The sequence below is a fragment of the Cetorhinus maximus genome, chromosome 14 (genome assembly GCF_964194155.1).
Source record: "Cetorhinus maximus chromosome 14, sCetMax3.hap1.1, whole genome shotgun sequence".
NCBI lineage: Eukaryota > Metazoa > Chordata > Chondrichthyes > Lamniformes > Cetorhinidae > Cetorhinus > Cetorhinus maximus.
The window spans coordinates 114844984-114871775 of NC_135892.1; the positions used below are offsets into that span (position 1 = coordinate 114844984).

General features: G+C 45.6%; 1 protein-coding gene across 1 annotated transcript in view; it reads left to right on the forward strand.

Annotated features, from left to right (window-relative positions):
* The first annotated feature begins 365 nt into the window (after positions 1–365).
* LOC144689971 (zygotic DNA replication licensing factor mcm3-like) overlaps positions 366–26792 on the forward strand; it is a 34151-nt gene continuing 7724 nt past the window's right edge. The window contains exons 1-12 of the mRNA XM_078557502.1: positions 366–474; positions 1574–1782; positions 5397–5527; positions 8580–8818; positions 9475–9583; positions 10037–10190; positions 11020–11151; positions 12264–12472; positions 13372–13546; positions 14862–14988; positions 23984–24134; positions 25576–25716. Coding sequence (XP_078413628.1) covers positions 398–474; positions 1574–1782; positions 5397–5527; positions 8580–8818; positions 9475–9583; positions 10037–10190; positions 11020–11151; positions 12264–12472; positions 13372–13546; positions 14862–14988; positions 23984–24134; positions 25576–25716 — 1854 coding nt within the window. The 5' untranslated portion in view covers positions 366–397. The remainder of the gene's footprint in view (positions 475–1573; positions 1783–5396; positions 5528–8579; positions 8819–9474; positions 9584–10036; positions 10191–11019; positions 11152–12263; positions 12473–13371; positions 13547–14861; positions 14989–23983; positions 24135–25575; positions 25717–26792) is intronic.

A 26792-nucleotide genomic window follows, 5' to 3' on the forward strand; every position in this document is an offset into this window, starting at 1 on the left:
GTTTTTGGAGGCGCTTGCCATAGAATATTACTGCTTTGCTCCCTCTGACCTTTATCCTCCCCCCTCCCTCCCTCCCTCCATTCATAACAACTGGAAGTAAATGTTTGGGATGCAGAGCAATGTTTGTGACGTTCAGTCATTGTCCTGTTTATGGATGAAGTTTCCTCTGGAGTAACTGAGTCAGTCCGACTTAAACACGGTCACTCGTCACCAAAGCTGGCACACCCCTGATGAGAGATTCATCCGTTTTTCTGGGTATGCCGTGTGGCTTTCTATACTGGCGCCAGCTGTGTGCAGCCCAGCTGTTGTAAAGGAACCACTGAAAGAATTGCAGATTAAGTTTTTGAATCTTTGTCCACAGCAAGATCAGGGGATCTATCAGAATAAGGTGAGGGATATGATCAGTGAGAACTCGTACCGACTGATTGTCAACATCAACGACCTGCGCAGGAAGAATGGGAAAAGAGCAACACAGTAAGTATCTTCAAACAGTGACTGAGCTCAATTTTGTCACCCATTCCTGATCTTCAGCCCCCTGTCATTGAGGGTTATCCTCTCTAGCTTACGTTAAACTTATAGAACAGAGGGGTGGGGGTGTAGGCAGGCAGGGCTGTCGGGTTCCTGAGCCTGCTCTGCCATTCAGTAAGATAATAGTTGACCTTCCACATCAACTTCAACTTCCTGTCCCAATTTCCATATTTCCTTATGCACTTTGGCCTTGTAGTGTGCAATGAGGCATCCACAGCTCTGGGGTGCGCGTTCCAGAGAGTCCCGACCCTCTAAGTGAAGACTTTTGTGCTTAAGTTTGAGACATGCTTTTTTTAATGTGGTTCAGGTGGCTGAGTGATCCTATCCCCCCTATCGGAGTGATGTTCTCCTGTTCACTTCACACGTACCAGTAGAATTGCAGCGCAGGAGGAGGTGATTTGATCCATCGTGTTAGTCCTGGCCCTTTGAAAGAATTGTCCAGTTAAGCCCACGTTTCTGCTCTTTCTCCGCAGCCATGCGTATCCCTTTTTTCAAACATTTCATTGATTTCTTTTTGAAGGTTACCCCTGAACTTGTGGCCATCTTTTAGTGAGTTCCAGATCCTAATAACTCCCTATTCAAAAAAAAAATGCTCCTCAACTCTCCTTGGTTCTTTTACCAGTTATTATAAACCTGTTCCCCCTGGTTACTGAGCTCCTGCCACTGGAAACAGTCAATAAAGTGGAACAATCAAACCCCCTCCATGTTTTGACTGTCTCTCTGTATGAGATATGTTTTTATTGGCAGTGAGCCCTGCCAGTGTGTTGCTATCGAAAACAGCGGTCTAGGTGGGATACTTACTTCTACCTGCCCAGGTATGTGGAAGACCAGAGACCCTGCACTTCCTCAACAAGAAGTCAGAGATCTTAAGGGCAGGTCACCCAATGGCCCTGGTGTGCCTGGCACAGTGATGTTGCAGCAGGATACCTACTGTACCTCTGGTTGGAGCAGTTCTGTTCTCCGGGGCTGGGAAAGGGGGTTACGTTGAACATTCTGAAGCCCGAGTCAAGCTATTGCCTGCTACCTCTGTCTAACCCTCCCGCAGGCTTCTGAACAATTCTTTTGAAGAACTCTTGGCCTTTCAACGAGCATTGAAGGATTTTGTCGCTTCAATTGATGCTACCTATGCCAAACAGTTTGAGGACTTCTACGTCGGCCTGGAAGGCAGCTTTGGATCCAATCATGTCAGCCCACGAACCTTGACCTCTCGTTACCTCAGTAACGTTGTCTGTGTGGAAGGGATCGTAATCAAATGTGAGTCTTTTGATGGGGTGAGACTGGGTGGACCGGGTCCCTGTAAGATGTAGATTGCAGTGCATCTCTTCGTTTTAGTTTTTTAGCTAGTGGCAGCTCACTGGTACTGTTGGCTGTGGGTTCAAGCCCATTGGGGGAAGTGAGCACATAAATATAAGTTGATAATTAGTGTAGAACTGTCGGGGAGGCGGTGGTGTAGTGGTATTGTTGCTGGACTAGTAATCCAGGCACCCGGGGTAATTCTCTGGGGACCCGGGTTCGAATCCCCTCCCCAGGGGCAGATGGTGGAACTTGAATTCAATAAAAATCTGGAATTAAAATGGAACCATTATTATACTGCGTCTTGCTGTGCATTGTCGACTGGTTCTCTAATGTCCTTCAGGGAGGAAAACAGAGCCAAACAAAGCCAAACAGTGGCAAAAAGAGCAAATCATATCCAAGCAGAGCCAAACAGAGCCTAACAGAGCACAACAGAGCCAAGCAGAGCCAACCTGGCCTGGCCTACATGTGACTCCTCTGAAATGGCCACTCAGCCGTAACAAACAGTCACAAAGTCACAAAAAAGAAACGAAACTGGACGGACCACCCGGCATCAGAAACAGCAATGGCAATCTCAGCCCTGTCGACCCTGCAAAGTCCTTCTTACTAACATCTGGGGGCTTGTACCAAAATTGGGAGAGCTGTCTCACAGACTAGTCAAGCAACAGCCTGACACAGTCATCCTCACAGAATCATACCTTACAGATAATGTCCCAGACACCACCATCACCATCCCTGGGTATGTCCTGTCCCACCGGCAGGACAGACCCAGCAGAGGTGGGGGCACAGTGGTATACAGTCGGAAGGGAGTTGCCCTGGGAGTCCTCAACATCGACTCCGGACCCCATGAAGTCTCGTGGCATCAGGTCAAACATGGGTAAGGAAACCTGCTGATTACCACGTTCCGCCCTCCCTCAGCTGATGAATCAGTGCTTCTCCATGTTGAATATCACTTGGAGGAAGCACTGAGGGTGGCAAGAGTACAGGAGGGCACGCCAGGAGCAGCACCAGGCATACCTAAAAATAAGATGTCAACCTGGTGAAGCTGTGACGTATGCTGTTTGGCAGGCAAGTAGTCCTAAGCAGCAAGTGATAGACAGGGCTAAGCGATCCCACAACCAACGGATCTGATCTAAGCTCTGCAGTCCTGTCACATCCAGTCGTGAATAGTGGTGGACAATTAAACAACTCACTGGGAGGAGACGGCTCCACAAATATCCCCACCCTCAAATAACAGAGGAGCCCAGCACATCAGTGCAAAAGATAAGGCTGAAGCATTTGCTACAATTTTCAGCCAAAAGTGCTGAGTGGATGATCCATCTCGGCCTCCTCTGGAGGTCCCCAGCGTCACAGATGCCAGTCTTCAGCCAATTTGATTCACTCCTTGTGATATCAAGACATGGCTGAAGGCACTGGAAACTGCAACGGTTATGGGCCCTGACAGTATTCTGGCGATAGTACTGAAGACTTGTGCTCCAGAACTTGCCGCGCCCCTAGCCAAGCTGTCCCAGTACAGCTACAACACTGGCATCTACCCGGCTATGTGGAAAATTGCCCAGGTATGTCCTGAACACAAAAAGTAGGACAAATCCAACTCGGCCAATTACTGCCCCATCAGTCTATTCTCGATCATCAGTAAAGTAATGGAAGGGGCCATCAACAGAGCTATCAAGCAGCACTTACTTAGCAATAACCTGCTCACTGATGCCCAGTTTGGGTTCTGTCTGGGCCACTCAGCTCCTGACCTCATTACAGCCTTAGTTCAAACGTGACAAAAGAACTCCTGAGATGAGGTGAGAGTGACTGCCCTTGACATCAAGGCCGCATTTGACCGAGTGTGGCATCAAGGAGCCCTAACAAAACTGGAGTCAATGGGAATCAGGAGGAAAACTCTCTACTGGTTGGAGTCATACCTAGCACAAAGGAAGACGGTTGTGGTTGTTGGAGGTCAATCATCTCAGCTCCAGGACATCACTGCAGGAGTTCCTCAGGGTAGTGTCCTAGGCCCAACCATCTTCAGCTGCTTCTTCAATGACCTTCCCTCCATCATAAGGTCAGGAGTGGGGATGTTCGCTGATGATTGCACAATGTTCACCATTCGCGACTCCTCAGATACTGAAGCAGCCCATGTCCAAATGCAGCAAGACCTGGACAATATCCAGGCTTGGGCTAACAAGTGGCAAGTAACATGTCACACCACACAAGTGCCAGGCAGTGACCATCTCCAACAAGAGAAAATCCAACTTTGTACCTTGATGTTCACTGGCATTACCGTCGCTGAATCCTCCACTATCAACATCCTGGGGGTTACCATAGACCAGAAACTGAACTGGACTAGCCATATAAATACTGTGGCTACAAGAGCAGGTCAGAGGCTGGGAATCCTGTGACGAGTAACTCAGCCCCTGACTCCCCAAAGCCTGTCCACCACCTACAAGGCACAAGTCAGGAGTGTGATGGAATACTCCCCACTTGCCTGGATGAGTACAGCTCCCACAACACTCAAGAAGCTGGACACTGTCCAGGACAAAGCAGCCCGCTTGATTAGCACCCCATCCACAAACATTCACTCCCTCCACCACCAAAACGCAGCAGTGTGTACCATCTACAAGATGCACTGCAGGAATTCACCAAGGCTCCTTCAACAGCAGATTCCAATCCCATGACCACTACCACCTAGAAGGACAAGGACAGCAGATAGATGGGAACACCACCACCTGGAAGTTCCCCTCCAAGTCACTCACCATCCTGACTTGGAAATATATCGCCGTTCCTTCACTGTCGCTGGGTCAAAATCCCGGAACTCTGTCCCTAACAGCACTGTGGATGTACCTACACCACAGGGACTGCAGCGGCTCAAGAAGGCAGCTCACCACCACCTTCTCAAGGGTAGTTAGTGATGGGCAATAAATGCTGGCCCAGCCAGTGAAGCCCACATTCCATGAATGAATAAAAAATACAAACAGAAAGTTCTGGAAAAGCTCAAGGCTGGCAGCATCTCTGAGAGAGAGAGAAACAAAAAGAGTTAATATTTTGAGTCCAATACAACCACTATAGAACATCAGAGTGTTCCAGACAAAGAGTCATATTGGATTCGATGTTAACTCTGTTTCTCTCTCCACAGAGGCTGCCGGGCCTGCGGAGTTTTTCCAGCATTTTCTGTCTCTATTTCAGATCTCCAGCATTTGCAGCATTTTGCTTTTATTGTGGTGTAGTACTATGTTGTGAGAGCTATTCTCTAGTGAAGATGTTAAGCTCAAACCAAACTGCTTATTCCTGTGGTTCAGGTAGTTTTTAAAGATCCCATGACACTATTTGAAGAGGCAGGGAGTCCTCTTGGGTCCTTGTCAACTTTCCCCCTTAGTCAGTGCTGCCAAGCGCTGATTGAGTGATGGTTGCTGGTTGTGAGATCTTGCTTGCCGCAAATGGCTGTATAAGCCAAGTGATGAGGCAAGGTATAGATGTAGAAGCCCTTTCTAACGTGGCTGTGTAATCTCCTGCACAGACCACAGCCAGGTGAGCTGTCGTCAGGTATGGGTAAGATTTATTGCCCCTGCTTCTGGTTCTCGTTGCAGGTTCACTGGTGCGTCCCAAGGTGGTTCGCAGTGTGCACTACTGTCCTGCTACAAAGAAATCCATTGAACGCAAGTACACAGACATGACATCTCTTGAAGCCTTCCCCTCCAGCGCTATCTACCCGACCAAGGTGAGGTTTGTGAAGCACGACATGGGGGTGCTGAACTGGTTTCAGAGTCACACAAAGTACTCTTGGCCCTCTGGAACTCGGTGCATTTCAGTTCACCTATGGAGCCTGCGTCCTGAGGTGTGAAGCAAGGATGTGGATACTCATTACTGGGTATGGGATGGACTCAACTTGTTTATTGTAACAGCGGCATTTACACTGAGTGCCCAGCTGTATTTTTGGTAACAAAATGTAGCTTCCGTGGGCCATCGCACGTCTTTGGGATCCAGGGGCCCATGAGTGGAAGTAGAGTGTCACAGGGACTAACTGTTAGGCATGTACTGACTTTATACCAGAGATTAAACACCAGCACCCTGACCCCTTTGAGAGTCGGAAAAACACGGCACTGGGTGTGAAAGTGCCACTCTTATTTCCGGGGATTAGAGCTGCACTCGAGTTAAAGAATATCTCGCGATTTTGATGGCATGGATACATATAAAACAACAGAGATTAAAGGAGATTACAAGAACCTTTGCCAGATCATTCGCAAAGATACCATAAAGTGACATAAAGAGACTAGAATATTAGTTGAAATATTGTAAAGCGATTTAAATCATTTTCTGTAGGGAATACATTCTCACCAGCTGCATGGTGCCTCCTGTTGGTGGTTAACAGTCGTCACCATCACAAAACTGTCTGGATATTCATTTCTAGCAGACAGGATGGTTCCCCCATTGGGTTACGGTTCTGATCAGTTGGTCTCACTGGTCAGAGAAACTGTTCTCTTGCGGTAAATCAAACCCCTTCATACATACCAGAGCATTTCAACCTGCAGAGAGAGTGTGATTTCATCGGGTGCCCTGGGCTGGATTGAAACCAAGGCCTGGGGTCAGGCAGAGGTGCCGTGAGGTCTGGCAGAGGTAGGGTGGGGGTCTGGCAGAGGTAGGGTGGGGGTCTGGCAGAGGTAGGGTGGGGTTCTGGCAGAGGTAGGGTGGGGGTTTGGCAGAGGTAGGGTGGGGGTCTGGCAGAGGTAGGGTGGGGGTCTGGCAGAGGTAGGGTGGGGGTCTGGCAGAGGTAGGGTGGGGTTCTGGCAGAGGTAGGGTGGGGTTCTGGCAGAGGTAGGGTGGGGGTCTGGCAGAGGTAGGGTGGGGTTCTGGCAGAGGTAGGGTGGGGTTCTGGCAGAGGTAGGGTGGGGTTCTGGCAGAGGTAGGGTGGGGTTCTGGCAGAGGTAGGGTGGGGTTCTGGCAGAGGTAGGGTGGGGTTCTGGCAGAGGTAGGGTGGGGGTCTGGCAGAGGTAGGGTGGGGGTCTGGCAGAGGTAGACTCGGGGTGTGGAGGGTGGCAGGGGGAGGTAGAGTGCGGAGGGGTACAGTTGGGGTGGGGGAGGTTCAGTGATCCGTGTGAGCACCTGATATTCTGCTATCTGATTTCATCTCATCATCTTGAGAATAATCTCGCCCAGTCATAATTGTCCAAGGAGACTGGCGGATGTTGATGTGGGATAAAAGCCGCTGCAATAAAGAGATCTGCAAGTGACATTCCCACCACTTTACTGATTTTTCTGGGAAAAGAATAAATTAATTTTCCCAAGAAAACACTGTTTCCCAGGTGTTAACTCACTGGCAGACATGACAATTTATCAGGTGGTGTTGAGCACAGGGGCTGGCTACTCCATTTGTGCCCATTTTGCTTACATAGTCTGTTCTTAACAGATCTACCCCTGGATTTCTGGACATGTTGGTTCTTCTGACCCTCCTGAGCTGGCTGGTCAGAGTAGATGAAGACTTATCAGTGGATTTGACACTGTTCCCAGTAATTGTATAACATTAAGATCTGAACCTGAACTTGTCAGCCTGGTACCAGCTTGTTGGCACTCTGCCCTGTGTGGCAACAGTATCATTTGCAGCTAGTTTCCCAGATAGATACAGCTCCATCCAAACCCCTCACGTTATGAGATGAAGTAAATGGACAGTGTTCAGACAGCCCTTTCCTGATGGTTTATGAGGCTTAGTAACTCTTAGCGTTTTGTGTGTTTTTTCAGTGTTCTCTCTTGTACAACACAGCTCCCCAGTTCATTCCATTGAATTTTTGGTGCCTTCTACAACGAAATAGTTTTGAGCTGTCTTGGTCGTCTGTCTGACGAACAGCGACAGAAATAATCTTAATGTTGACATCAAATTTGCAAAGCAAAAAGGTTGTCTTTTTGTTAAGGACAGAATAGGTCCAAGTGAATTCCTCTTGGGGGCGCTCTGGCCTGTGATGTTGAAAGTTTGTACATTCCTGTAATCTAATGCCTTCCAGACCTTGCCGCCTCCTAAATATCACGGGCATCCTATTTGCACTGTTTTTTTCTGTAGAGGAACATCTGAATGGTGAGGTTACTTGGCGCAATGAATGGGAAGATCAGTATCCTTTTGCCTAAGGCATGCAACATATGGCACCTGCTTGTGATGTAGCTTGTGGTAGCTCTGTCTAGCTGAGGATAACCTGCTGTGGCTTTTGGATACACAGTGCCCAGTGGCTCAGCATGTTAAAGCTCCAATGTTTGGGTTCCACCTGCTGCGATTTCCCCAGCGCAATGAGCTCCCTGCATTGATCCTGCTTACAGCAAAAGTCGTGCACTTTCCTATCAGCTCATTCCTTCCCTGAAGACTGAAGATCAAGCCATCTGCTCTCATGAAAACAGATTGAATTAATCTGTTTGGTTTGCCTGTTCGTTGATGTAGGAAATCTTAGCCGTAAGCTTCCATTAAGGTGCTGCCATGTCACCATCAAGACTCTCTCCTTTTTCTTTCGCTTCAGGCAATCAGCAGCTTGTGAGTTGGAGACCTGTGACTGGTGGGGTAACTGAATAAATATTATCACCAAGTCTTTTAATGAGTTTGGGTTAGGCCTGGATGTTTCACTGAAGGGTTTGGTATTACTGTACCCCTTCCTTTCTGTTAAGTGAAGTCTGGATGCTGTAGATATGTTACTCAGAGTTAAAGTAATATTTGTTACAAAAGAACATTGGAGAGCATTTAAATAACCGCCTCTGTATCAGTCGCATAAACTTGTGCACATTTATTAAATCCCCAGGACGAGGAAAATAATCCCCTGGAGACTGAGTTTGGTCTGTCCTTGTACAAAGATCACCAAACCATAACCATTCAGGAGATGCCTGAGAAGGCTCCCGCTGGCCAGCTGCCCCGCTCAGTCGACGTCATTCTGGACAATGACCTAGTGGACGTTGTGAAGCCTGGTGACCGGGTACAGGTCATTGGCACCTACCGCTGTCTGCCTGGAAAAAAGAATGGTTACACCTCAGGAACGTTCAGGTATGTCTGATGTGACTTGGTGTAAACGGCATTCATCATTAGCACAGGAACACATTGCACTTGGGGGGCCACCTAGTGCTGGGGTTTGAATGGAGTGAAATGCTGAGAAACATAACCCATACACCTTTAACCTAATTCTTTATTCGGCTTCCAATCTCCCACAGAATGCCGGGTAAACTGTTCACCTTTTCAAACTCTACGTGAGGGATTTGCTGCATTACTGCATGTTTGACCTCTCTGAATCCATGTCTGTCCGAGAGTAAATATTAGTGTCAAAGATTGAGGAACCCAGCCTGTCAACCCCCTTTAGAGCCTCAAATGTGTCAGTGAGAGAGTCTCCAAACTCCCCCTAGTGCCTTACAGAAGTAATGGAGAGATCATCTGGTTGAATCAACTCGTAAATATTTTATTTTCCCTGAGCTGACCATTAAACAAGGTGAGCTTCACTGAATGCAGCTTAGTGATCCTTTCTCATCATTGCTTGGGAGGGAGGGTGGTGGGGGGTTTGGAGAGATGAAGAAATGTAATGATTTGCATCTTATTTTTGTGATATTGTCTGGTGAAATGGTTGCTAACCCTTTGAATAATTAAGGGGGATTGATCTAGATGTACTTTTCGGGTAGGTAAAAGTGATGTAATGAAACTGTTCTCTACAGGACGATCCTGATTGCCTGCAACGTCAAGATGATGAGCAAGGAGGTGTCACCAATGTTTTCTGCAGATGATGTGGCCAAAATCAAGAAATTCAGCAAATCCCGCTCAAAGGTAGGATTTGTTGAATGTGGTAATGGAGTCAATGATGTTAGGTTGGGGGGGTCGCTGATACCATGTGTGTTTGATTGATATCCACTAAACAAGTCCCCTTTAATAATCACTTGCTTGAACTTGGATATTGCTGAAAAGAGAGACATGGCTGGGGATTTTCATCTTGTACTCAGGAGTGTAAGAGGAAATGCTGTATTCCTGCCTCTTCAGCAATATCCTCAAAGAAAACCTTCAGGACAGTTGATGCTTCTTGAATAATAAGTGAGTGTTTCATTTTTATGTTACAAAATTTTACTCTAAAGAGTCTGACCTCAACTTTTTACTTGTTTAAACGTTCCTGGGGCATGTTGAGTGTGCGTTATTTCCCTGAAGTCCGAGTCAGAAAGCCCAATTTAAAACTTTTTGAGGAGTCACTGTGTTCATTCACACCGCTTTCCTCTGCTCTGTTTCCAGGACATCTTTGAACAGCTTGCCAGGTCCCTGGCTCCCAGTATTCACGGGCACGAGTACATCAAGAAGGCAATCCTCTGCCTGTTGCTGGGCGGATCAGAGAAAGTCCTCGAGAATGGGAGCCGGATCCGTGGTGACATCAACGTCCTGTTAATAGGTGCAGTCTGCAAGCATTACCACTGAGTGCTGGAGAACGGTCTGCTCTTTGTCGTTGCATTAAACCGATGGGTGTTTGATTTATAATGTTCACTGCTAAGGCTGAATCTTGTCACAGATTATGTTGATATTTATCTTTGGCTTCTGGCTGTTTGCTCATGGTGGAGCTAAAATTGGCTCCTACTTGGCCAATCACAAAACTGTGGCTACAAGAGCAGGTCAGAGGTTAGGAATCCTGCAGCGAGTAACTCACCTCCTGACTCCCCAAAGCCTGTCCACCATCCACAAGACAGGAATTTGGTGGAATACTCCCCACTTGCCTGGATGAGTGCAGCTCCAACAACATTCAAGAAGCTCAACACCATCCAGCACAAAGCAGCCCACTTGATCGGCCCCCCATCCACAAATTCATTTCTTCCACCACCAACGCACAGTAACAGCAGTGTGTACCATCTACAAGATACACTGCAGCAACTCACCAAGACTACTTAGACAACACCTTCCAAACCCATGACCGTTACTATCTAGGTGGACAAGGGCAGCAGACACATGGGAACACCACCACCTGGCAATTCCCCTCTAAGCCGCTCACCATCCAGACTTGGAAATATATCGCCGTTCCTTCACTGTCACTGGGTCAAAATCCTGGAGCTCCCTCCCTAACAGTGCTGTGGGTGTACCTACACCACATGGGCTGCAGCGGTTCAAGAAGGCGGCTCACCACTTTCAAGAATAATTAGGGATGGGTAATAAATGCCAGCCTTGCCCCAACACACATCCCAAAACTGACTTTAAAAGAAGTAAATTTATTATCCTGTTCTTCCTGTCAGGTGATCCATCAGTGGCTAAATCTCAGCTTCTGCGTTATGTGCTGTTCAGTGCTCCAAGGGCCATCCCGACCACTGGCCGAGGCTCCACTGGTGTGGGTTTGACTGCTGCAGTCACCACTGACCAAGAAACTGGTAAGAGTTGATGATCAGCCAGTGCTGGTGGCACAGTTGGAGGCAGTAGCGAGGGAGGGACTGTAAAATTACCCCCTATGTAACGTCGGTGAAGTGGGGTGAGGGTGGCTGTGTTGGGCGAGCGTGGTTCGGAGCTACGTTTTGAAATGTCATTCAGTGTAGCTGTGTCACGTGGGCCCCGCACACTCGCCTGTTTGAAAAGGAGCATGTCTGTTTCACTTTTTATTCAGAATTCCTTTTGGGACTAATTTCAAATATTTGTAAAGCTTCCGTCTGGCAGAGGGACATCACTTGTCAGTTTGGAATGTGGTTTCAGTCCAACTTCCCACGAATGATGAGGGGGTGCGGGGTAGGAGGTTTGGTCTTTGTGGGCAGGGGGCTGGCACCTCACATGAACTTGCTTTTGCAGCGCCTGTTGCTCCTGTGGAGGTGCAGTGTGCTCAATAACTTTAGCGCCATGTGTTCGCCATTTCATACATGTTGCTTCAACCTGTAACCATACAGCTTCGAGAGGGGCCTGTACCCCAGCTTAGGATTCACTGGATGCTGCAATGCAAGCTGTGCAATGTCATTTAAAGGAAAGAGATTCTTGGAGGAGGATGCTTTCAGCTTGAGTTTGTTTGGAGAAGGATTTCTCCTGTAATAAGGGAAACTAGTTGAAGTAGAGAGGCAATGGCCTGCTGTGTAGCTTCTCAGGAGGCTCTGTCTGTCATGGAGCTGGGTGTTCCTGTACAGCTCTGAACCAATATCGAGTCCTTGCTCTGGGAGGAAGATGTGCATCAGTCTTAGCTGGCCTTAGATATCACATTGATAATTACTGCTCAGAATATTTAGTGAGAACTGGGGAAATACTACAAGCACAGTATAGTCATCCACACAACCTAAACTGAAGTGTTCCATAAAAAGAACAGCATTGGCTCGAGCTATTTGTGAGTTGTGAAGGGTTTCTAGTGATTTCTCATCTGCCGTCTTTAGAGTGAATTGTTGGTCCGTTAGTGAGAGTTGTGGGGAAAGCGGGAGTCTTTTGCTTCCGGGGCTCAGTAAGAAGTTTGTCGGGTGACACCACGTAGGTACGTTGTTTAAAAACAGATTTCCGATTTTCTCTCTGCCAGGCGAGCGGCGGCTCGAGGCTGGAGCTATGGTTTTGGCAGACCGAGGAGTCGTCTGTATAGACGAGTTTGACAAGATGTCTGACTTGGACCGTACGGCCATTCATGAAGTGATGGAGCAAGGCCGTGTGACCATTGCTAAAGCTGGCATTCATGCCAGGCTGAATGCCAGGTGCAGTGTGCTGGCCGCCGCTAATCCAGTTTATGGAAAGGTGAGGATCTGAGCAGTGATTTAAGGGAGTCGGTACATATTGGGATTGGGAACATCTGGTGTGTTCTGCTGATCATAGAGTTCATTTGTTTATCAGTCGATGTGCTTGACCTAATTTGTTTCCATTTTGTATGCTAATTGAGGTTTCTATACTCTCTGCCTCTGATCAAAGGGCTGATGCAATATTTAACTGCGTACCCAACAAGTGTCAACGTGTTAATGTTAAAGTAAAATACTGGGGATGCTGGAAACCTGAAACAAAAACAGAAAATGCTAGAAATACTCAGCAGGTCAGGCAACATCTGTGGACAGGGAAACAGAGTTAATGTTTCAGATCATCAACCTTTTCATCAGAACACATCTGTGTGAATGTTAGCTGATCTGTGAACATGCAGGCAGTTGCACTGGGTAAAGAGAGTGTAATCTGGTGCTTGGTGATCTGTCGTTAGCAGCCTTGTCAGTCGGAAAGCAGAGTGAAGATGGATAAAAATGCTTGTTTATGTAGCATAACAATACTGTCCTTCCTATCCTGTTTTATTTTGGGGTGGCAGTGTTGACCTTTACACCTCCAGAGGGTAAATCAGTTACAGAACCAGGCACCTAAACTGGACTAGCACCGTTTATTCTAGCAGCCAGTGAGGGAGGGGGGTTATGATGGTTCGGGGAGAGAATCCCTCCTGTACCTTCAGCTCAGTGAATCTGACCACTAATTAATTGAAAGCAATGCAGAGAGGTGTGTATTGGCTCAGAGTCTCGTATGAAGCCATGAGGCTAATCTTGTTCCATTACAAGTCAGTCTTCTCTCTGTCTTGTGGTGGTGGATATTTGACCATGGTGGTACATTCATGTTTCTATCTCTCAGCTGAATTGCTTATTCTGTGTCATCCCTTTGTTTCCCAGTACAACCAGTATAAAACTCCAATGGAGAACATTGGCCTGCAGGATTCCCTGCTTTCCCGTTTCGACCTCCTGTTTATTATGCTGGACCAGATGGACCCAGAACAGGACCGGGCGGTTTCTGAACACGTGCTGCGAATGCACAGATACCGAGCTGCAGGGGAACAGGATGGCGATGGTGAGCTAAGCAAATGGTAACGAGACGCTTGGAGAATCCCTGATGTTGGTATTTTCTTGCTAATTGTCCTGATGAGTGCAAGACGAAAGGGTATTTTTGAGGATCTGACCAGCAGGGTACATAAGGGGGAACCATCAGATCTAGTGTATTTTGGATTTTCAAAAGGCATGTGGTAAAGTGTCACGTGAAAGGTTGTTGCACAAGACATGGGCTCTTGAGGTTAAGAATAACCTATTAGCATAGATGGTGGTGTGGTTAAAGAGCAGAAAACTGCTAATTTTCACGTTGGCAAGCTATTAATAGGGGTGTGACGCAATGATCAGTGCTGGGGCCTCGACTTTATAATTAATGAGTTGAATGGAGAGGCTGAAAGTGATGTATCCATGTCTACCAACAATACAAAGCTAGGTGAGAAAGTGAGATGTGAGGAGGGCACAAAAAGACTGTAAAGGGAAAGGTGGGAAAGAAGGTAGCAGACATGGTATCATATGGGGAAATCTGAGACTATTCGTTTTAGTAAGGCTAGAAAAGCAATATTTCAAATAGCGAAGAGCTATTAAAAGATGATGTTCAGAGGGATTTGAGGATCCATGTACATGTAATGCAATTAATATGTAGGCACAGCAAGCAATTAGGAAAGCAAATGCTATGTTGGTTTTTAATGTATGGAGGTTTTTAATTATTTCACAGGATGTGGGCATCGCTGGCTGGGCCAGCATTTATTGCCCATCCCTAGTTGCCCTTGAGAAGGTGGCGGTGAGCTGCCTTCTTGAACCACTGCAGCCCATGTGCTGTTAGAGAGGGAGTTCCAGGATTTTGAGCCAGCCATTTCAGAGGGGAGTTGAGAGTGAACCACATTGCTGTGGGTTTGTAGTCATATGTAGGCCAGACTAGGTAAGGATGGCAGATTTCCTTCCCTATAGCACATTAGTGAACCGGATAGGTCTTTACGACAATCAGTGATAGACTCCGTAATGGTGTCCGTGAAACTAGCTTCATATTCCAGATTTATTAATTGAGTTTAATTTCCATGGTAGGATTTGAACCCTTATCCCCCGAGCATTAGCCTGGGCCTCTGGATTACTCCAGCAGTGACATTACCACTACTCCATTGTGCCCCATACTGCCCCATTCATGAATGGGCTGATAGATTTCTTGCTACTACTGCTTGTCCAGCCTGTCATGAGCTGGTAGTGGATCTGTTGGTTGTGTTCTGAGAAGTGTAGGTGACAGTTTGTAGCTGGAGGTTCAATGACCTGAACCTCTTGTTTCTACACTGCTGGTGCCAAACCTGATGTTTGTGGACATCTTTTAGCTTTGCCCCTCGGCAGTGCTGTCGATATCCTGGCGACAGAGGACCCAGATGCCACGCAGGAGGAGGAACAGGAACTCCAGATTTACGAAAAGCATGACAACCTTTTACATGGAGCCAAGAGACGCAAGTAAGTGCCAGCAGAGTTTATCAGCACAGTGCGCGGGCAGGAGTGAGTGTGGAGTAAACAGGAAGTTTAAAAAGCTCCTCGCAAGTAACAGCGCACGCCATCCATTTGTGCCAGTTAAGGTGTGAACAACACCCAGGTTGGTAACTGAAATTACTGAAAAATCTTCACAGGTTGGCAGCATCTGTGGAGATAGAAACAGCTAACGTTTGGGCTCTTGTTGGAAGCGGAAGAGAGCCGGTGACTATCCTGTTGAGTGGTGCTTTGAGCCACTGCTAGATGTCACACTTGATGTTTCTAGTCAGTTTGAGATGCAGTGGGAAGCCGAATATCACAACAGAATCAACTCAAACTCTGAGACCTGGGCTCAAAGCCAATACAAAAGGATGAAATAAAATCCCTGGAAATCTGTATGACGTTGGGAAGGGACGGGACGGGTGGTGATCTAGGGGATGCTGTTCTTAAAATGTAATTTGGAAGTTGCAGTAGAGGCAGAGAGCAGTTTGTAATGGTGGGCTGCTGTGCTGAAGAGATGATTGGGGGGGTTCAGTGTTAATATTGACCAGACTGGTCAGTATGAAGCAGTTATCAGTAGGTATTTGAATATTACCCTGCATCTGGAAGTATTTCACAATCCACTAGAATTGATTCAAGTCTTAGCCTTACTTGCAGATGTGTCCACCTTTGGAATATTTAAGACAGTTTAACCATTTAACCTCCTGTAGATCGCAGGCAGTTCAGGGCAATGCTGAGGACATTCCTAGGACACGAGGTGAAATTGAGATGTCACTGAACTGAACTGAACTTGCCTCACTTGGAAAGCTTGGGAGCAAATGTGATCAGAGACCGAGAAGGATTCTTTCCCCAAATGTCAGCAGCTGTTGATGTTGCTGGTAATACTTCAGTAAAAGGAGCTGGGTGAATATTGATTTGGAAATGGTACTGAGGCTTGCGGCGCTTAGTAGAGTGGCGATTGGCTGCCAGGAACACGAAGCCTTCCGACCTGTTGATTGTCATGTCCAGGGTGTGGAATTGGATGGGTCTGTGCAGGAGGGAGATGCCAGGGAACCTTCCCTTGCAAGGTTAATTGGATTGAGCCAAGTTCCATCATGCAGGTTGTGAATAGTCGGGAAATCGAGGGTTTGATGGGTTGAGTGGCCTTCTTATGTCACACCTCATATGGGATATGTTTATATGGGTTGAGTGTTTGAACAGTCTGGACTGGCTGTGATGCTCATCTTAAGATGTTGTCTGAATTTGTTGAATCTGTTTACTTCCTCTTAAATTCATGAGAAGCTGTTATCGAGCATAAGACCGCACTGGCTTCTTTGTTTGTTGCGAGGAGAGTGCCCAAGCTTACAAATGTTCATGCTTCATCTAGTTGTAAAATATAAAGGGTACAATACACCCTGAGCTTCCGTGAGTTATTGAGAATATCCTGTTTTGCCTCAAATAATGAAACATGACTCTAATGAAGAAACCACATAAAAGACCTTGTAATACTGATGCACCACAACCTTCGATGGAACTCCTTTCTGTAGGCTCCCTGTCTAATAGTGAAGTGAAATGATTTGTACGTAGTCTGCCTCGAATTACAATGTTCAGAGTGCAAAACTGGCTTAACTTGTGGAAAACACAGTAGTACGTGGTCAGTTACCACATATCAGAAGGCACAATTGTGACTGATTTAAATTGAAAGGACTTTGTGGGCATGAGGTTTATTTGATTATGAACTGTGGGTTAATGATTATGAGCAGTACGGTCAGGGCAGCTGGTGTAGCATTGGTGGTGGTGTCAGGTGGAACGTGCACACGTCTGGAATGGGTTCCTGTATCAAAACCGTCTCCTTGCTGAACTTCTTTACCCTTGGTCAGTCTTGGGGAATCTGTTTACTTCTGCTTCATTTAGTGGGTTATAGTGCATTGTAACAGCTTACATTTTATAACATGTACCTAAGTACTTCACAGAGGCAAAATCAAACAAATGTTGGTTAGAAAATTGGTTAAATAGTCGGTGTTTAAGAAGATGGGAGGGAAATCCAAACCGTGGGGTCCAAATAACTAAAGACTTGGCCCCTGATGGTGGAGTGAAGGGAGGCAGTTAGACAAAGGACCAGAGTCTGAGCGATGGACAGTACAGGATGGGTTGCAGGCTTAAAGAGGATTAGAGATCGGGAAAGAGGAGTCTGTAGGGGGATTAAGACAAGGCTGAGAATCATTTTAGATTTGAGAAATTTGGAGTGGGGGGTGGGGTGTGCGGTGGAAGACTGCGTAGGTCAATGAGCAGAGCACTGATGGCTGAATGGGGTATGCTGCAAGGAACAGTGAGGAACACAACTTTCTGGATGGGCAGAATAGGAAAAGCCGGCCAGAACAGCATTGGAATATTCAAGTTTGGAAATGACTGATGAGGGTTTTTTTTAGCAGCAGAGATGGATAACGGTATAGAGGCGGCTGTTGACATTGTCCGGTGTCAGACATGGACCTAGTCTGTAAGCCTGACCTAATGCTGGGTGGAAAGTTTTAGTTCTCAGTACAGAAAGTTAATTGCAAGAAGAAACTGGAAACTGCTGTGATGCTCTCATGGAAGTTGTTTACTTGTAATGGGACCTGACGCCACTGGTGAATCCCCCATTTAGGTCAGACTCGATAGATTTGTGTTAATCATCACGGGTTGTGTGTGAGAGGAAATCATCCACATGAAAAGACCGAAATTGAAGTGTTAATGGCAGTGGTGCGTAGGTTACGCCAACTTCCTTGCGAAATCAGGTTTCCATGGCAATCTCCGGGTGTGTCAGTCAGTGTAGCTAGAGAGATGAAGATTTTGTGAAAAGCTGGTATTTGAGCTTGTTTTGAAATATGGTCTGTGTGTCGGGTCAATGAGGCAAAGAGTGAAAGAGATTTGAATGCGTCTGTTTTAAAGCAAATGGGACTGTTTACCCTGACTCGCTGGGGCTGGTGGGCGGCCTGACTGTTGTGCGGTGCTGTTTTTCCACTCTGCTTGGTTTCATTTTCTTAAATTAATGAGGAGTAATACTGAGCGAGTGTAAATCCAGTGATCCGCTCGATCCCATGGATTTCCTATCCAGCCCATTAGGTTTAAAATTTTACCCTCAAACCATCTGTACCCAGCACCAAGGGGGCAGCACAGGATGGACCCTCATTTAGACTCTTCTATAAACGTAATGTCAGTGTTGTCCATGCCCCATCGCAACATTTCCACGTCCCTACACAAGGCACACTCGAGGTCTCTGAGGCAACACTACAAGCTTAGGCTCAGTTTGCCTGGAGTTAGTTGGTGTTGATTAGGACCCAGCCAAGGACAAGCTTCAAGCTCTCCAAACTTCTGTATCTCTTGGAAAGGAGGCTTTTAGCCCAGTCATTTGAGCTAGATTAAATTAGCACCTTGGATCTTAAAATACTACACTAAACTGAACCTGAAGTTAAGCCACATGAAGTGGGCAGTCTTTTTTGATGAGTGTGGCCGTTGTTCAGAATCACAGATTATTACAGCTCAGAAACAGGGTATTCAGCCGTATCAGATATGAGAGTAATGTACTTCACAGTTTACCAAGCTTTGGCTCACTCGCTCTTTAATGAACTGATTCCTTTGTGAAAGCACTTTTTAACTCTTTCAGCAATGGCTTGTGCTAGAACCATTCCGATCAGTGGAAAAGTTTCTAATCTCTTGTGATAAATTTGTTCCCTCGCCAGCCGAAGGCAGTAGTGTATTTAATTTCATCTTAACCCTTGACACTCTTGAAGATCTCGCAGATCAACCCTCAACCTTTTCCAATAAAAAATAGCTGTAATTTCTTAAGTGAATCATGAATTGAAACCTGACTCCTCACTTCTGCATTGGCACACACAGTGCAGTACTGGAGGGGAACTGGAGTAAAAGATCCTGCGGTTGATATTCGTCCCTTAACCAATGCCCAAAGTATTTAACAGCTTTATTCATTTTGTTGCTGTTTATGGGACCTTGCTTTGCTTCATTTGTCTATGAAGCAGTAAAGTAATTCAGTGACTAAAATGACTTTATGTCCTACGAACATGCTATAAAATTCCTTTGGGCACCCTGCAGTCTCACTGGTGTTAATATTCATTTTTTAATAACTACACACCTTGGCTACATCATGCGTGTTCTAGTGTTTTTGGTTTTAATTCCGCACCAACATTTTCACTTCATTTTTTTCACTTTTTCCAAAGCATGTTCAATCATTGCTGTAGCATTTTCTGTATCTGTGCATCTCTTGCGCTCTCTCTTCTCTCCCCCTCTCACGTTCCCTCTTCTGTGCATATCTCTTGCTGCTTTTAATAAATTTCCTGTTGTTGCATCCTGAATACATACACCCCTGCCTCCCTCTGCCTCCTCTTCCACCCATGGATTTTCTTAAATGCTTCTTCTCTGTCTTCAGCTCTGAAAGATAATTTCTAAAACAGTAACTTGTCCTTTCCTGGCTGCACATGGCGTTTTCAGTATTTCTGATACCCTAGTGAAGCCTCATACACTTAGAGTTGCTCTGTCCTTTCCAGAATGAGCTGTCATAAACTGTACTCAAATGCTGTACATGCTCCTTATATTTAATATTGTGAGAGACACATTGAAATTGCAGCAATTAAAAGTGGCAGGCTCCAGGAATAATCTGTTTTACATTCTACTGGATTTCTGTAGCCTCATTGTGATGTATTTTCAAAGGGAAATTAAATACTTCCTTGAAAATGAATATTGAAGGGGAGCCACTGGGATCATACTAGGCAGCTCATATGAAGAAAATTAGCACAGATTTGATGGTCTGAGTGTCCTGTTTCTGTGCTGTCACATTCTGTGATTCAGAACTGCTGGATAATTTCCCCTGCAGAGGCTGCAGTGCTAGGTAGAGTGTGACTTGTGAGAGGTGTGATGCAATTGAAAAGCTTTCTTGAACTGAGTGATGTAACAGTGTATTCAATGGTAGTGTGATTTTCTTCTGAAGCTTCTTACAGGGGAAATTCAAAGTGCTTTCTTTCTCTTTCTGTCCTTTTTTCTCTCTTTCTCGCTCGCTCACACGCTTTTGCTCTCGAGCTGGTGTGCACCCTACCAAATAAACTGTTTTACTTCCTAGGTATTCCTGCTACTCTTAGGTAAATCATCAGACTTGCGAGTGAAGATCCATTTGCTTTGGGGGGTAGTATTCCCTGTACTCGTTATTTTCGTGCACCGAGATTGACCCAGCACAGACCCCTGGGGTGCCCCATTTCCCATTTTGAATCGGGGTAACACCCATTTTACCCCAACTGTGTTCCTAGTCAACGAACAAACATTTACGTTTACGTTTGCTTCAGATTTTCTAACAAGCCTTTTTGAGGCACCTTATTGAACACCCTCTTTAAAACATCCATATATTCTGCATTTACAGCATTCCCTTTATCCAGTCAATTGCCTCTTCAGACACACTCTTGCAATTGGCACATGCATTTTGCCTTTAACACTTCTGTGCTAACTATCCTTGACTAACACATGCAGTTCTAAATACTCTAATATTATATTTCAGTTTGCCAACAACTGGTAGACAAATTCACCTCTAATTAGCCCTTCTCTCTCCTTGAAACGAGAGACAATAATGTTAGTTCCCTCAGTCCTCATTCAAGAATTTAATGATATCTAATATTCCAGCTCCTTCACTCAGCGCTAAGAGTTTCATTGATCTTATCCACTCATAATCCAGAAATTTTAATTTGTATTAAAGTTTTGGGAAAATTACTGGGCTGTTACTCTAATCTGACATTTAACTGCACCTTGCATCAATTGAACGAAGGAAGGACAATTAATGTAAGTTGGATGATTAATTTTGGTACAGGTACTTGGGCTGCCTCTGCAAATAGAATGGTATCTGCAGCAGTCAAATCTAAGCATTGATCTGCGCTGTGGTTTAAATACAAGCATAGTCTGCACCCGTTTATCAGATTGTAAAGTGCAAAATAGATAATTATACATCCTCTGGACCCGCAGTGCAGACTGAGTCACCCCATGTTCTGAGCAGTGGGTTACTGCAGCATTGACTGCCTTTCAGCTCTCGGGTTGTCTGGCCATCAGAGCCTGGGTTCAGAATAAATAACCAACATCCCAATTAGAAATGATTCAAAGTAGCCGCATGTTTTGTTGGGTTGTAGTAGGGGAGGGGGTGGAGGGTCATTAACTTGTAGTTTTCGCCTGGACTGAATGAATATAAAAATCATCGGGACCAGCTCGGGGAGAAACTCCGGAGTGAAATCAGAAAACGACCACACACAGAAGGAGACTACTTGACCTATGGGTCCTGTGCTGGCTCTTATCAATGAGCAGTCCAGTGAGTGCCCCTCCTTATTTCTGCAGCATTTTCTCGAGGTAGTCCCTTTATGGGAGGCTACTATTGAATCAGGCAGTGAATTCCAAATCCCTAACCACATGTTGCTTAACGTTTTTCTCATATCACCTCTAGTTTTTTTTAAATCAATCACTTTCAATCTGTGTTCTCCAGTTATTGACGCAGCAATTTCTCTTTATTACTCTGAAGCGTTCACTATTTTAATTCTTTCAGATTTCTCTTCTTAGAAGAGCAGCCCGATTAGATTAACATCAGTGGAGATAACTGACCTCAGTATCACTCACTTTTCTACTTGCTTTTTAATTGAGTCCCCAGTGCTATTGAGTTTCAACTTGCCCAGACTCTTTTCCATCTGAAATCTGGAGAAGGGCTCAGCCAAAGCATCGACTGTTCTTCCCACAGGAGCTAACTGGCCTCTTCCTGGGCCTCCGGTTGCCTTTATTTGTGGTGTTTACAGTACAGAAACAGGCCATTCCACCTGCCAGTGTTTATGCTCCATAAAAGCTTCCTCCAACTCCCTCTTCATCCAACTCCGTTCTATTCCTCATTTGTTTATCCAGCTTCCCCTTAAATGTATCAATGCTATTTGCCTCAACCACTCATTGTGGTAGTGATTTCCCCATTCGCACCTTGTCCTTTAAATCCTGTCTCTTTTACATATTTACCCTCATCCCTGGCCTCCCGGACAAGTGGAGAGCTGAGTGTTGCTGAAAGGAGAGACCTGTTGTTGAAGCTTGATGTCCTGCACTCATCAGGACAGATGCAAGAATGCCAAATTTCAAAGGGGGAGCAACTGTTCATCCTGCATGAGGAAAGGATGCAGATTGCTTGACAAGTAGACTCTGGTGGAGCCCACTTGGTACGTTGGTCATGGCAACGCCCTGACAAATCGGCCAGCAAAACATGGCACTGAGAGTGAAACTACCACTCCAATTTATTCATGGAAAATAGAGCTACAAGTGTCCACGATATTGATGATTTAAATAATTATAAAACAAAATTTATGTTATGGTTATAAATTGGAACACCTGTACTGTGACCCAATGCTGGTCTCCGTATTATTAAAAAGGATGTGGAGACACTGGAGAAGGTCCAAAGAAGATTTACTGGAGTGATATCAGAACAGAGAGGTTATAAACATCAGGAAACCACGAACTGGGGGATCTTCTTTCTGGAATAGAGCAGGCTGAGACATGGCTTATTCTGATAAGATACTGGAAACAAGCTACGTATAAATAAGTGTCCTTTTATTAATTAAACTGCCTGGTGCAAAGTAAGTGACTGTGGGCAGTGAGTTAAGCACATTACAGTTATGTCAAGGAACATCTTCAGGTCAACTTTGGGTTGAAATCTCAGCTGATTTGTAGGGATTCTAAATGGGGGAAAAAAATGGTATCAATAAAAAATCACCTTAGAGTTGAGAAAGGAGTTAGAGGGAAAGGCCATTCAGCCCCTCAAACCTTTTCTGCCATTTTATTAGATTGGGGCTGGTCTACTTCCACTCTGTTTTCCTGCTTTTGCTCCATACTCCTCATTATCCTGAAAAAAAAACCCTATAAAACAGAAAATGTTGTGAATGCTCTGCAGGATATGAGTATTGGAAATTTCCACATACATTGCCTTTTGGGAATCCAGTTCGAGATTTCCACTAAGTTTTGTGTAAGGAAATTGCTTCTTGATTTTACTCAATTTGTATTAAGATTGGTAGTGTGCTAGTGTTAGGTGCTTTGGAGTTCTGCTGAGAGAAATATCACCCTTGAGCCAATGACCCTGGAGCGAATATCACAGCGATTATACTAACTAGCTACATAACATTAACCGGGCCGTCTTGTCTTTTTTAAACTACTGAAGAAAGAGTTTGAAGAGGTCACAAAACAATGGTAGTAATGAAACTGTGTTGTTCAATAAATTAACCAGTAGCCAGATGTGGCTAATTGCATTTCTGATTAGTCAATAATAAATAAAGCTTTAGACATTCTCATTGACCACGTGATCTCAATATTAAGAGACTTTGAATCCATATTCATACTCTTGTCTCCGTGACAGATGACACATCCCTGCACATTGTTGTTGTTCTGAGTTTTCTTTCACGGGATTTAGGCGTTGCTGGCTGGGCCAGCATTTATTGCCCACCTCTAGTTGCCCTTGAGAAGGTGGTGGTGAGCTGCCTTCTTGAACCGCTGCAGTCCATGTGGTGTAGGTACACCCACAGTGCTGTTAGGGAGGGAGTTCCAGGATTTTGACCCAGGGACACTGAAGGAACGGCCGATATATTTTTAAGTCAGGATGGTGAGGGACCTGGAGGGGAACTTCCAGGTGGTGGTGTTCCCATCTATCTGCTGCCCTTGTGTCCCATAATCTCATTGTGTTTAACCCCCTCCTAATCTGGTAATATGTGGGCTACCAGTAGAAGAACGTGGCCACACAAGAGCTACTGGATTGTCCTAATACCCTTGACTGATTCAGATAAAGGAACCTGTCTCCTTGACCCTGATGTGATCCAGTCCCAGGCTGCTCGACTTCTAATGCTCTCAGCAACTAGAGGTGGGCAATAAACTTTGCCTTGCCTTTGCTGCTCCCACCCCTTGTGCGTAAATTTAACCTGCTGTGATAACGAAACGACCTTCCTAATTGTCTTGTCTTATGTTGCAGAGAGAAGATTGTCAGCATGGAGTTCATGCGCAAGTACATCCATGTTGCAAAGATTGTCAAACCGGTGCTGACGTCCGAAGCGGCGAATCACATTGCGGAGGAATACTCCAGCCTGCGCAGCCAGGACCAGATAAGTTCCGATGTTGCTCGGGTTTGTAGGCTTCTGTTTTTTAATCATTGGCGTTTCACAAAATATTTCTTTAAAGTTATCGCGTATACAGGTGTGTTTGCACATGCACATTCTGGGCATGCTTCAGTTTATATTCACGTCTACATTTTGAGAGGAGCTTGCACTTAACAGGTTTACATTCAGACACACGTTCCAGTGAACATTCCTATTCATATTTCATGTGGTTACAGCACGCCCAGGTGTTTTGGCACGACTGGTTGTACTCAGAGCAATATGGGTCATGGGGGATGGGTGGGGATGCTGAGCCATCTTGTTTGGTGTTCTGGACGTTAATTGCCTTTGGGATTGGCGAATGATGCGTACTGGTTAATGGTCACGTTGATTGCTCAATCTCCTCCTTATGGGATGTGGTTTGTAACTCTTATTGAGTTAAAACAATTAACTAAATTAACAAAATAAGGGATAACTCAAGCACAGCCCCTAAGTCAGGTCAGCTGTAAAACCAAGGACAAAGTTTAAAGGAAACTTACAAACATTAAACCAAAATGTGATTAAAGGGGTCAACAAACCACCCCAGTCCCCGCGGTGCCCACCGGGCACGGAAGGCCTCGATGGTGCCGGCAGACACCGCGTGCTCCCTCTCCAGGGACACCCGGCCACAAGCGTAGCCGCGGGGATGTGGTTTGTATATGCACAGAGGGGTTGTCTGTCTTAAATAGCTCCTTAGGGCCCAGTACGTTCCTAGACAGAAGCCCATCATTAGTCGTTGTGATTGGCTGGCATCCTGTCTGTGCTCGGGCCATGTTTGCTATGGAATAACAGCTATCCGCTGGTTGAGCCAGCCTACTTATTGTAGGTGTATCTTCCTCTTCAGAACACTTCATGTTGCATCAGGTACTGAAGTCCAGTACTCCAGGGCAATGGTGTTAAGATTTCTTTTCAACACACACAGTTGCTAAGGAAGTATAATATTTGGCATTTTCAGTTTTGTGCTCCTGCATCTCTGCCATTCCCTTTAAGTAACAGATTGGTGACAACAGTCTTTGAGTTTCACCACCTAACTTCTATCCCTTTAAGGTCAAGTAAAAACTGCCCTTATAAAGAATTGTGCTCGAAATGCTGCTTCATTAGCATTCTACTTTAAAGGTTAATGGTTTCAAATTAAAATGCTGGTGTATTTAATTTCCCCCTTTTCTTCATCGAACCAACCCCACTTAACTGTTTGGTCACCCCAGGGTAAAGAAAATAAGGGACACTCTGCCAAAGTGGGGTTGGTGGTGCTGCTGAGACTGTGGGGCTTGTGAATGTTCGACATAGTGATGATGCTTTTTTAATTTTGTGCTCATTGGCTGGTGGTTCATATGTTGCTTGCTCAGCTCGTGTACTGACTTAACATGGATTCTTCGTGTTGGCTGAGGATTTTGTAATTCATCATGTTTCCTTTCCCCGCCTCCACATTCAGACCTCACCTGTCACAGCCCGAACTCTGGAGACCTTGATCAGACTGTCAACCGCTCATGCCAAAGCTCGCATGAGCAAGACGGTCGACCTGCAAGATTCTGAAGCAGCAACAGAGCTGGTTCAGTTTGCCTATTTCAAGAAGGTGAGAATGTGATGTGCAGGTTGCACAAGCTTTAACTCGGCGCTCCGCGGTTAACGAGGACTTAACTTGTGTATTTTATATCAATGTTTAATCGATAGTGCTGATTATGCATAGAACAGACAGGGAAGTGGAATTGAGGTCAAGGTCAGATCAGCCATGATCTTATTTAATGGTGGAGCGGGCTCGAGGGGCCGAATGGCCTATTCCTGCTCCTATTAGCTCTTACGCTCTGGTGACACTAGTCCAATTGTCTGCACTAATTTTAGTAGAAGACCTTAAACAACCAAAACAGATAACCGTATATTTCCTGAATAAACATCTCCTACCATTCAGTAGCTAAGGAAGTAAAGTAACCTATGATCTATAAGCACTTCCACTCTGCTGTCCCTTTTACTGACACAGATTGAGGGTCATGTATGTCCTGTGAATGAGTTTTGGGATCATGTGATCGACAGCTGCCTTTCTTAAAATGACTTTAATCTCAGTAACAAGAGTGTAAGATTCAATTTCTGTTTGCGAAAGGAATTGAAAGAGATTGACTGCGTTCATCCATTATCAACATGAGATCATTTTCATACCTATTGTCTCCCTGATTTTAAATCTGTTTGATTTTTTTTTTTGAATACTGGCTGCTGTTGTCAAGAGTTTGTGATATTTGGATGGAATTTAATTTGGCAACCTGATCATGTTGCATTTAAGCTGAGGCTGAGGCGATTTCCCAGGCTAGGGAGTTCCTCCCCACGCAGCTCTTACCCAGGGTGACCAGCTCTGGGTGGGGGAAAAAAAGTAAGAGACGCTTTGCCAAAGTGGGGTTGGTGGTGCTGATGAGACTGTGGGAGTGGGTGGGCTTACACCTGGATGTGTGTGTGTGTGTGTGTGAGCTTGCTGCTGTAACCCCACAGATACTGCTGCCGCCACTGGCTGGAACCCCACCCCATTGGACACCCACTGGAGCCAACCCAACCCAACCCAACCCAACCCGCCCACCTCCTGAAACCAAAATCTGAGGAGAGTGCTGGCCAGTGCTCCCTTGTGGCTGTGTGGGTTAGGGTCTGCGCATATGCAGTAACCCAGTG